Source organism: Tricharina praecox (assembly GCF_024521635.1).
Source record: "Tricharina praecox strain CBS 144465 chromosome Unknown BZA05scaffold_9, whole genome shotgun sequence".
Taxonomy (NCBI): Eukaryota; Fungi; Ascomycota; class Pezizomycetes; order Pezizales; family Pyronemataceae; genus Tricharina; species Tricharina praecox.
In genome coordinates, this window is record NW_026250411.1 from 1,216,870 (window position 1) to 1,229,161 (window position 12,292).

The window sequence follows — 12,292 nt, forward strand, 5'->3', positions numbered from 1 at the left end:
CTGGATGCGCCAAGCAACTATGTTCTCCAATCACTGCCTAACCAAGGACGCCCCAAGCCACAGGATGTTGTCTCGCACTTGGTATTTCTGGCTCAGGAGCGGAGCGAAATCTCAGAAATTGATATCAAGAGTTTTCTGAGCAGTGCGAAGGCTTGCTATAAATATCTACAGGATTCTGACGAAGGGTTCACTATCCCTGAGGATAAAGAGGTGTGGTACAACTCGGACCAGGAAACGGCACTTCTTAAAAAGGATTTCCAAAATTCGTGGGTATCCAGCAGGGATTTGTGTCTCAATCTGGAGTATGACTCAGCGCCCCTTCAATACGTACGGGAGTCCCTCCAAAACTTCCACAGTCTTCTCAGGACCTCCGGCGTCCGCTCGATTCAACGAATTGGTCCACCACCTGCTAGCCTGCAATCCGCGACGACCTACTCGGACACTCTCGTCTCGGAGTTCCAAAGCTTCCATAAGTCGGGCCGGTTTGTCGACTTGCACATTTTGGTCGACGACCACAAGTTTGGCGTTCACAAGATGGTGTTGTGCGCGGCCTCGGAATACTTTCAGAGGATGTTCGAAAGCCCCATGGCCATGGTCGAGCAAACCGAGAACATGATCGACTGGCGTGGCAACGGGATAAGCGTAGAAACCGTCGAGCGCATGCTCGATTATATATACACCGGGGTTCTGGCCGAATTCCCTCCGGACGATCCTTCTTACACAGTCGAAATCCTCCTTGAGCTCATGAACACCGCCGACGCTTATTTCCTACCAGGGCTCAAGCGCGCGGTTGAAGTCATGCTTTGGGACGAACAGTATCTTCGCCCGGAGACGGCGAGGGCTATTCTGGAGTGTGCACGCGACTGTCGGGCCGATGAACTTCGGCAACTGGCTGAGCAGTACTGCAAAGACAATGCGGATATTATTGCGAGGGTTTGATAGGAGGGTCAGTATATACACACACACGGAAGCACTTGGCGAGCAGGATACTAATGAGATGCAGGTCCGAGTGCTTATTCGTGAGTTACTTGTCGAAAGTATTGTATGTTGGCTGGCAGTTTGATTTCTATTCTTTTCATCTTGGAGTCTTTGTTTGCTTTGAATTCGCATGGGAGGATAGGACTTGTACTGTTGTACATATTTACGTGTTGATCTTGTGGATGGATCGGAAATCGGCGATTGCGGCGGTAGCTGGAAATGATTTCCTAAAATAGAGAGGGGAATTGGACGTGTTTCTTCGCCATGGGACGGCTGGAGATGGATTACTGCAGGAATGTATCTTGACCACTTTCCTGATCACCTACACTACGACTGTGATTGATCTGCGAGACATTCGACATGGACATTGTGGCTGTTCTCGAAAAGCCACTGAAGAACCTTCTCGGAAGGTACGACTAGAACACACATGAATCTTTTGTTCTGGGCCTTAAATTCAGTAGGTACTCTAGGTAGAGAATTCGGGGTTTCCATGGCTAGTAGTAGGTATAGAGCCGAGAAATTCTGATACGGGAGGAAACGTTTAAGCCTCCGTTATAAAAGTTTTGCCCTAGTACTTTACTATCCCATCGATCGTGGTGCTGTGGGGATCCGAATTCGCCTCAGAAATGGCCACCCACCCGGTCTCACTACCACCGCCCACCCGGTCCCACCACCAACACCCCGGATAAGGACTGTGACTAGATAGAATTGTTCATTAGATGCTAATAAAGAGTAGTATCCACAGATTTACAAGCCGGGAAACCCATCTACTCGTCACCGAGTTCACATCCCGTATGTCTCCCTCCTTCCTCAACGCCCCACGCAAACCCCTGATCATTCACCAACATGGCGCTCATACCGCTACGCCTGTCTGCTACCGCGGCAGTAGAGTTCCACTTGGGTATCAGCTTCTTTCCATCAATGGCCAATCGAGCCATAACATGCCCAGCAGTCCTCGCATTCTTGGCCAGGACGGTAGCGTTGGCATTGCCGTAACCATCGCACTCCTGATGGTAGCAGGCATCCTGTTCCACCCCAGTTCCGGTATGCAACCCGCCAACCGGAATGCCCTGCGACATGAAACTAGCATAGTCACTGCCGCCGGTGAACACGGCGGGGGTCACGGTAACGTGCTCCTTCTTCTCTAGGTATTCCGCAAGCAGCGCCTCGATCACCCCGCTGCCTGCGGCACCGGCTAGCCCGTGCGTGCTGCCGTCGCCGTCGAAGACGCCGAAATAGCCGCGGCTTACTGCGGGAGTTAGCGGCCGCTCGTATGTGCTAGTCAGAAAAAATATGATTTACCCATATCGAAGTTGAGATATGCTCGGATGTTTTGCAGATCCCTTGCCGGTAGGGCGGCAACGTAATGTTTGGATCCGAGAAGACCTTATTTCCATCAGCTTGTCAACTACCGCGGTATGAAAACTTGCCGTGACCGTAGGTAGGTACATACCATTTTCTTCGGCCCCCCACCAGCAGAACCGTAGCTTGAGGTTGGGTCGGTACTGCTGCGTCGATGCAAGTAGCTCCATTATCAAAGATGTTCCGGATCCGTCGTCGTTAACACCCGGTCCCGCTTGGACGGAATCCAGATGTGCTCCGAGCTAGTTACGAGTAGTATATGGTGAGCGTCACGACCGACTAGCAACCTGGACCGAAAGGTCCTACATACCACTATCACGCTGGATGGATCGCCACCCTTTGTCTCGGCGATGACATTCCACGTCGTCCGGTTCTCGATCGTCTGGAGGTGCCGGAAGTTGACCTGGATGGTTTCCCCGGCTTCGATGCGAGCACGCCACGCTTCGCCGTCCGCCTTATTGATGAATCCTGCCGAGCGGTAGCCGACAGGATCCGGAGCACTCGGGGTTCCCGCCGTTGGCTTGGTGGGAAGATCGTGATAGACGATGACGGCGACAGCACCCGCCGCAACCGCAGCTCTGACCCTTCCTCCCAGCGTGGTGCCATCGGGACAGCGGAACCGCTGCGTCAACACGATCTTGTCCTTGACATCGCGGCCGTCGAAGCCAGCCGCGGAACACCCCTCGAGGCCATCAGGAGCGAGCACCAACTCTGCCGTCACTCCCCCAGGCACCGTCGAAGGACTGTACGTCAGGCCGAAAACATACACATCCTCGCCGCCCACCGCGCTCAGCTGGATGTCATCGACGATGGCAAACAACGCCTGAAAAGCCTGCTCGTGGAAATCCACCGTCCGTCCGAACTTCGCCAGCCGCTCGAGGACAAAATCCACGCTGGCTCGGTATCCGGGCAGGCCGAAGGCTCGATTGCCACCGTTGTTTTCGGCAATCCTGGCCAGACGCGCGAGGTTGTCCATCAACGCCGATTGCTGGATATCTGCGACGACGGCATGGGGAGATATCGCCTTCTGAGGTGCTGCTGCTGCGAGCGCAACAGAGAGGAGCGGGAGGACCGTGAGGATACGCATCGTAGGTACTTAGGTAGTGGTTAGCACGACGAAAACCAGTCGCCAGTACGAGGGGTTATATGTCGGTTCACTCCCCAATCCTCCACGATGCCAGTACCCTACAATCGAAGCAACATACCTAAGTACGGAGCTAGAAGTCACACACACGACGATACGATAGGCAATTTCCAGCTCAACATTGCGGAAGTTGCTCTAGATGGGGAAGGTCAAGTGTAGATGCTCGAGCGGTGGTGGGGAAACATGTCGCGATGTGGACAGTATATGGAGTGTAACTATCGGGGCGCTTCGCTCGTGACACATCCAATGCATTGGCCCATACGTTTCTTTCTAGTGCGGACAAATCTGCGGCGGCGGCGACCAGTAACTGAACTGCTAGAGGGCGGTGACGGCCGCACTGCTGCCAAGCAACACTCATCTACTCTACTCTAACTAATGTCCCTTGCAAGTGGAGAATGCTCTAATGTAGTATCACCGTTGGCCGATAAGGCGGGGTGACCCGGGATATGTATGTAGATATGCTGAAAAGGAGATGAAGGCAGCTTCTCTGTGAGGAACGCCGTTGAACAGTCCAAGAATCTCGCAGCGATGTCGAACTATATCATACTTGCCGTCATGCAAGCAATCACCCGCGACTAGTTAGTTAGACCTGGCCGACGGCGGCGCCGGATCCCGCAGCACGCCTGGTAGCTTGGCACGGAGCTTTCCCGGTCTACAATTCGTACATATGGAGATTCAAGAAGCTGGAAGCCCAAAAGTCATTTCTATCTTCGGCACAATACAAACTTTCATTGTTTAATCATCATTCTAATTTCAACCGCCAATACGAACCAACTTTCGGGTGGAACAGCCCGAGTGATTTTCTGTGACGCTCAACCGATCCACCCTTGTCTGGGCCTTCTGCTGACCTACTTACCCCCTACCCCCGCAATAACTCATCTGTCTCTGTCTCTCCCAGTTCAAAACACATTGTACTAGACCATCAATTCACACACTTTTCCTGAAACCCATTCGTTCTAACCCATGCCTCCCCTCTCATTACCCACAGAACTCTTGGTAGAGATTATCAAACACTTGCCGGGCCCAGGCGATGCACACAAGAGTCCCTTGGCCACAGTTCGACTGGTCGGCCGATTCTTTGCCGACATCGCTCGCCCATATCTCTACCAAAACTTCATCGCTATCAAAAGTGACGGAACTCTACGCATCCGCAAGTACCTACGGATGTTGCACCGATGTCCCGAGCTTGCGCCGTACACCACCTCCGCGATTCTGCACTGATCTGTCCAGAACTGGATGAATCCTACTTGGGAAGGACCCCCGGACGACAGGGATGATATAAAGTGTAACCTTTTCAAAGAGGAAGCCCAGATCTGGGATATGGTGGCGCGGGGTCTTGATCTTCCGGAGGATCACCCCTTCAGGCCGGACAGCCACGCACGGACCCAGCGGGCTTGGGTTTTCGAACAAGTCTGCCCATTGCTACTCGTCTACAAACTCAAAAAGCTCGGGCATCTTACAATCCACACGTTCCATAGCGGCATTGTATTCACTGACCCGTCGAACGCTTGGGATTTTCTGCCCACGCCGTTTCCCTCGCTGAAGAGCCTCTCATGGATCCACGATGACGGTCATGACTGGGCTTGGAAGGAGCCAGTACAGATCGGGATGTTACTTCCCATCATGAGGACTTCGCCGAAGCTGCAACGCATTTACGGAGTTGAACTCGAAGGTCTGCTATCGCTGGCAGGGCAACAAGAAGGCTAGAATGGCATCGTGTTGTTGCCGTTGTCGTCGCGCGGCATATATACTAGCCACAAGTTCGGACGCAACATCACATCGCTCGACCTCGAGGATTGCGACGTCATGGGGGACTGGTTCGAATGGCTATTCGTCAACGTCACTCCGCAGATCCGCAACTTCAGGTACGCAAAGCCCAACCGTGATCGTCCCAATGATATAACCCCAGCACAACGCCGAAACAAACGGACTGGTTGTAGGCTGTGCGCTGGCCTGTCCGGATGTTTCTACTCCAATGTCGTCAGCGTGCTCATGAGACACATATATTGCGTTGCGAGCATTTGGACGCAGTCACTCATCACTATCCCATACGCCGGTAATAAGAAACCACTCCCGATAAGCCGGTAGCATTCTCCGCCAGGTAACCCCCCGTATCACTCGCATTCGTCGCGAACGTCCCTCCCGGGTCTAACTACCTCACACGTCAACAATGGAAAAGCCAGCAGAAAACACTGTGGGCACAGGTCCGGAAGTAGACAAAGAGGGGCAAGGATCGATTCAAGATCCGAGACCTCTTCGCAGACAAGCGGTGCAGCCAGGCCATCCTCGACTTCCTTTCCTCCACCGCTGTGAGCAGGCGGATCCCAGAGGCTGATGATGAAGATGCAGCAAGTGAGGTTTTCGAGTGGGAGCTGAGGGAGCTGAGTGAGCGGGAAGAGAGGGAGGTGCTGCGGCGGCTCGAGGAGGAGGAGGAGGCTTCCGAGGGGGCCACGAGGTGGATTAGGGACTCGCGGAGGGGGAGGGGTACTGACGAGCCCAGGGAGCGGACGGTGTCTTTTCCTAGTGTTATTTCTTCTGGGACAGGCCGGGGCGGAGGGCAGAGAAAACCACATCGAGTCGCTTGGTGAAAGTCGAGTCGGACAGTGGCGTGGAAACGGGGGGTGTTCGGGTAGACATTGCCATGATCTAGACAGGTCGCATGCAATCAATGAATAAACGAGAAAAAAACCTCACACGTCAACACATCGCATGAGTCCGCCGTAGGAACCACAGTCCATGTCGTCGAATCTTAGGGGCGCATACATATCGATCCTTTGCACGGCCTGGCGTGCCGGCGGATATCAATGGCGATTCCCCAGAGGTTGCTGTTTTCGAGGTAAAGTTCTGGGAATAGCTTGTCGGAACGTCCCAGTTCTCGGTTTGTGGTAGAGGTGCATAGTCCGATGGTGAGAGACCGACAGCCGGGTACGAGAAGTGTAAAACCGGATTCAATTGAAGAAAGGAAGTCTATGAACTTTTGGGAATATCTTTAGTTTTGAACAACAGAGAGGCTAGCAATCAGAACAGAAAAGCAGCAACAGAGTACATTTCAACGTTCAACGATCCGGTTGGTTGCTGCTTAACGATGTGAAGGCAGAATCGAAAGTCATGTAATCATAGTCCACTGGCTTGCCGTCATCCCGGGCCGACGTTGATGTTCGGGTTCGGAGGTCTAGAGGTTGGCGCTAGTTATTTAGCAGGTGCTTGTTCCTGATCCACAAAGTTCCCATAGCAGGGATCATGAGGGGGCAGAAACTGAGCCGCCTGCGCATGTACGCGGGATCCCATCGTCATCAGTCGCACTAGTCAAACAAACTCAACTTCAACGATACCCCACGGTGAGAGCTTTAGAGAACGCAATTGACGCAGACACCCCCGTGAAAGAAGCAGGTACTAACTATAGTTTAGAGCGAGTTCCCACTGCACACCCTTACTCACCTCCACCATGTCCCTCCCCGCCGTGAAAGCCATCCTCATCGACATCGAGGGCACCGTGTGCTCCATCAGCTTCGTCAAGGACATTCTCTTCCCGTACGCGCTCGACGCCACGCGCTCATTCCTCGTCCAGAACTGGTCCGAGCCCTGGTTCCAGCCCTACCTCCTCGCCTTCCCCGAGCCCTCGCGCGACACCCCCGAAAACCTCGAGGAATTCATCCGCTATGCCACTTCTGCGGACCTCAAAATCCCCTCGCTCAAGGGCTTCCAAGGACTCCTGTGGAAGGACGGCTACACGAGCGGCGCGATCAAGGCTCCCATCTACGACGATGTACTCCCGGCGCTCCGCCGCTGGAGGGACGAGGGGAAGAAGGTGCTTGTCTACTCCTCGGGCTCGGTGCCCGCGCAGAAGCTGCTGTTTCAGCATACCGATACGGAGATGGCGGATATGACGCCGCTGTTCGATGGTTACTACGATACTGTCAATGCTGGGTTGAAGCAGAAGGCGACCAGCTACAGGAAGATCATCGAGCAGGAGGGGATCGACGCCGACGGCTGGTTGTTCTTGAGCGATAATGTTGGCGAGGTGGAGGCGGCAAAGGAGGCGGGGATGGATGCGATTGTGCTCGTGAGGCCGGGGAATAGCCCACTGGATCAGGATGTCGGGAAGAAGCACACTGTTGTGGAGACCTTCTCGGCGATCTCGGTTTAGAGATTGATCTTTGAGATGATTGGGAAGTGTATTGAGCGGGAGATGTGATGTGGCTAAAATACGATGGTGATTTGGACGAGGAGTGAGGAGAAGGGGAGGAGAGGGACTATGACAGAGAGCAGGCAAGTGCAGAATTTGTGTCCTCGTGAATTCAAAGGACTCAACAACTTCCTCTGCATAATGTAAAGACGAATGCCTACATGAACACTTGAGATACCAGCATGCAAACAGGAAATTGTCCAATTCATGTTACCTCCACAACAACCTAAACTCATCCGACAAAGATGAATCCTCCATCGCACTGTCCGCAAACCGATCAAAGTCCCTTCCAGCACCACACAGTACGCAATTACAACCACAACAGTGAGCCACTCTTATGCCAATGTGCCAGAATAGTCGTCAGGACTTCGGCGGGGATTGAAGCCAGGAGGTCCCAAATGTAGGTGGCGGATGGGTGGATGGAACTATTCTGATATCAGTACATCATCGAGTGATTGAAATGAGTGCGGGTATGAGGAATTTAGGAGTAGAGCAGCGGATTGCTGGATGGACTGTGCTGATATCAGAATATCATGGGGTGATTGAAAGGAGTGCGAGTATGAGAGATGTAGGAGCAGGAGTAGGGTGCGTTTGCATCGTGCTGATGGTGGTTTTTGGGCGAAACTTGTTTCAGGCGGACTGCTGAGTCGAGGCCCTTTCGGTTAAGGCTGCGCGGCCCAAGGGATTGTACTCGTGTGCGGAGGGCCAGTCGAAGTCGCCGAACAAGGACGAGCAAGCGTAGCTACATCGACACACCTCGCAATGCATCGACGACGACTCGAGCAGCAACGGCTCGAGCAGCAGTGCCGCAGTCACCGCACACGGAGGGACAGTCATCCCTGCTCATGGCTGCATTTGATGTTGAGATGCTGAGATCGCAGCAGTGTCCATCCAGTGCTGTCGATCTGAAACTGCCGTACTCATCTGATATCACTAACTCTGTCTTAGTCATAAATTTGCCCGCTCGCTCCCCATCCTTCCTCTTAAATCACATCCTCCTTCCATCCTTCTTCCTTTTCCTTCTTCTCTCCTTCTCCATCCTCCTCTCTTCTCTCTCGCACGCCCGAACTGTACTTGCTCCTCGTTTTTGACCCATCACAGTTCTCTTCTCCTTTTTGACAACCCAACTCTCGATCCATCAGACACTCTCCGTCAAGATGCAGTTCCTCGATTTGACTTTCGTCTCTGCTTTGCTCCTCGCTGCTGTCTCCGGATCTCCTCATACACTCATGTACAACTTGCACGGCACAGAGAGCTACAACCTTCATCCCATCACCCGCCGTAACCCTGAGGCCCGCCCCCAAGGAGTCTACGAGTTGATCTCTCCCCCGGGCAGTTCTCCTGCAGGATGCAATCCTACCTTCGGCTTCAGATTCGGTTTCATCCCCCAGCCCGCTACTTCCGCCTTCCCGCCGGTCCACCCCATCGTCACCGTCTGCGATGATCCCAACAAGCTCTCGATGAACCTTCGTGGCGGCATCCTCACGGATAAGCAAGGCAGGATCGGCTCAATCGTTGCGAACCGGCAGTTTCAGTTTGATGGGCCCCCCGCCCAGGCTGGTGCCATCTACACTGCCGGATGGAGCATCTGCCCCAATCAGGGCGTCCTGGCTCTGGGTCCTAGCATGGACTTTTATCGTTGCAAGAGTGGCGACTGTGAGCTATACCCCGCCCCCTCTTTCCTGTTGAATCTCCGTGATGATTTTGCTGCTTTCCTGATGACGACGATACTGATTCTTTTCTACTTCTATACAGTCTACAACATTTACGACCAGTCCATTGGTGGGCAGTGTGAGAGGATTTGGTTGACCATTACGAAAGTGGTTCAGTGTTGATTGGAGATCGGGTTGGGTTGTATTATTGTCTGTTTACGTTACCCTTGTCTTGTTTAAATGATGCGGATTGAATGTACGATACTACTGCGTTGAGACGGAGGTTGGATCACTTGTAATTTTATGCGTGGCTTTTTTGCTACTAGGAAGGCTGAGATGGAATAGCAATGACGAATGGTGTTTGATGATTACATACTTCCACTTGATTCTGTTCTTCATCAATCGGGTAACGGTGATGGGATGGTTTGCATTCTCGTTGCTGCCCGTACACACGTAGTCCCACTGTCTTTACAGACCTATTCCATCATCGTGCTTTATCTCATAGTCTGGCAAGGCTGTACGCTCCATACGATTGATGACCCCCGCTCAAAGTAAAATCCCATGTGAGACACAGGCACTACCTACTCATATCAAGACGACTGACCCGAATGCTCCGTGACAATCCTCTGGGTTACAGCCGACGAGGCCAGTCCTGAAGGCTGAACCTCGGAGAACGAATTCCACCGACTAGGGAATCAACGACAAGCCATTGAGGCTCACTTACATCCCGCAGCCCGCATCCCCCAGTCCGCAGAATCGAACGTTCTCTTCAAGTGCCATTCACTCTCACACGTCTAATAAAATTCCTCAGAGGTAGAGGAATCACGACCAACTACTTTGTTATCACTCGGTAGTATCACATCACGTGACACGCCCTATTCTGCCGGCTGTGGAGGCGGCAATCCAATTATCTACTATGTACCAAACGCCTGCTACCGTCCCGGCTTCGCACAAATAAACATTACAACTTGTACTCTACGCTGCGAGGAAAAAGGCTGATTTATATACAAGCAGAAGCCTGGATTACCAGTGCAAATGAATTACGAGCCGCACTTTGTGCTAATATACCTAGCCAGTTTGCAGAGATGGCAACCATCGGTCCGGTCCGATCCGGCCCGTCTTGACCACCGTCATCCATCCGGATTCCGGACCCTGAAGATCCAGTCCGGACTATTGTTAATCCTGGCCCCGCTTACGGTAGTCGTGCGCGGGAAAGCTAGGTATCGCGCCTTGGGCTAAGGAGTAGAGAGACGGGGCTAGTCAGTTAGGGAGGCGGCCGGAAGGCGACGGGAAATGTAGCCTTGACTAAGACGACTACGAGTTTGCGACCCAGCCTTCGGCCTTTGGGTAATGATGTCCTGGGCCGGGCCATTTCGTCGCTCGGAGCTCCCCGTCCCTAAAAACGTGTAGTCCGGAGTCCGGGCGGACTTTTGATAACCCCATCATACGGTACAAGATACACAGAGTTGTCTGCGACGGCGGGGCGCTAAAGAGTCCTCTTTATAGTACACGATCTTTTCTCCATCTGAAGCCCTTCCATCCACTAGGTATCTACTACGATCCCATCTAACAACTCGTGCCCAGTGTGGCAGTAGGTACCCGGAACAGGTGATGTGACTACCACGATCAATGAGGTCGAATGGAATGACGATTAGATAACCAAAAACAAAAACAAAAACCATGTCCAGTACCGTACCATGTTGGCTGATCACACTAGGTCCTCATCCGTGTCACTCGACCGCGGAACGCCGTCGGCGTATATTCTAATGAAAAAACGAAAAGCAAAAAAGACGGAGGGCTCACTTGAATCTTGAGCCAGACGTGTAATCAACCATGGCCGACCAAGGCCGAGTGCTGTGAGGATTAAACGAACAAAAAGGAACGGTTCTCCAGCCTCCAGGTGAAGATTCGCAGCCATCCAGATTATATGTATATCTGCCATACATACGGCCTCTCGATGTTGGCGCCTGGCTGACATGTACCTACATACATCGCTTGGGCACGTACATACAGTATACATACTCTCCAGCCTCCTGCAGGCTGCAGACCAGACATGCAGCCTTTTTCACATCACCTCTAACGAGACACGAGACACGGCAACCGATTCCTATAGTAGGTATGAAAGATACCGCATGTCAGCTGTGGATGGCATTCGCATAGGTTGGTCGATATGTATCTACGGTACCTTACCTTACTCACCGCCGGCGAGCCTGGAGGAATCCCACGATAGGTTTAAGGTACATACACATCTCCCATAATTCGTAGGTACCTACTCTAGATACACACCGGTACTTACTCAGCCATCTACTACCACTGGTATTTGGATACTAGCCAGCATCCATCCATCCTTCAAAGTTCAGGCTTCCACCCATCCCTCTCCCACAGTCCCACTCCCCCTCCTTTTCCTCAGCCCCGCGCCGCACATGCCATACCTACAGACTCTAGAGTACTCTACATAACTACCTACACCACGAAATCTACTATACACGACGGCTAATAATAACAACTTAACCAGTTAGCTTAGCGCACGCCGCAGTGCTCTGGATCCTGCACAGAGCAACGCGCAGGCGTCATGTGCACCCCCTGCATCTCTCGCAGACTCACAGGCTCCCAGCATCGAATCGGACTGTCGGCGACGCTGCGGGGTTGGGTTGGCTGGGTTGGCACTTGGCTCTGGGCTGGCGATTGGACGTGCGCACGCCGCTGGATCGCGAGCCGGCACGAAAACGAGGAGATTCGAGAGAGAGGGAGACTTTGCTCCAGGTAGATATATCCTTCCTCCCTGAGTCCCTGTGAAGTCGGGATTCGGGACTCGGGACAAAGTCAGCACGGAAAGCGGGCTCAGGGAAGGAACTGAGGAGCAGTGCCCACTCCCTTGGATGTGTACCTACGTGAGTTATGCGGAGAAGGTCTCTCCCTCGGCGTGCATGCTGTACGCGCAGCGCCCGTGCCACTATACAGCAGGTACTC

General features: G+C 53.0%; 3 protein-coding genes across 3 annotated transcripts; 2 read left to right on the forward strand and 1 right to left on the reverse strand.

Annotated features, from left to right (window-relative positions):
• Positions 1-1,745: 1,745 nt before the first annotated feature.
• On the reverse strand, positions 1,746-3,646 carry BZA05DRAFT_372383 (uncharacterized protein; the record flags this gene model as incomplete). Its single annotated transcript, XM_051481705.1, has 5 exons — positions 3,546-3,646; positions 2,651-3,435; positions 2,432-2,582; positions 2,281-2,364; positions 1,746-2,227 (listed from the first exon to the last, which is right to left on the reverse strand). Exons 2-5 carry the CDS (start codon positions 3,425-3,427, stop codon positions 1,746-1,748), a joined length of 1,494 nt encoding a protein of 497 aa, XP_051340597.1. The 5' UTR covers positions 3,428-3,435; positions 3,546-3,646.
• Positions 3,647-6,715: 3,069 nt separating this feature from the next.
• BZA05DRAFT_395503 (acireductone synthase-like protein) lies at positions 6,716-7,849 on the forward strand. The gene is made up of 2 exons (XM_051483446.1): positions 6,716-6,836; positions 6,893-7,849. The coding sequence occupies exon 2, from the start codon at positions 6,930-6,932 to the stop codon at positions 7,629-7,631; it is 702 nt and encodes a 233-aa protein (XP_051340598.1). The 5' UTR covers positions 6,716-6,836; positions 6,893-6,929; the 3' UTR covers positions 7,632-7,849.
• Positions 7,850-8,899: 1,050 nt separating this feature from the next.
• Positions 8,900-9,505, forward strand: BZA05DRAFT_425290 (uncharacterized protein; the record flags this gene model as incomplete). The annotated part of the gene is made up of 2 exons (XM_051485954.1): positions 8,900-9,326; positions 9,426-9,505. 2 exons carry the CDS (start codon positions 8,900-8,902, stop codon positions 9,503-9,505), a joined length of 507 nt encoding a protein of 168 aa, XP_051340599.1.
• Between the last annotated feature and the right edge of the window lie 2,787 nt (positions 9,506-12,292).

Coding starts and splice junctions, on each gene's coding strand:
- BZA05DRAFT_395503 (XM_051483446.1), top strand. CDS start 6,930: ATGTCCCTCCCCGCCGTGAAAGCCATCCTCATCGACATCGAGGGCACC.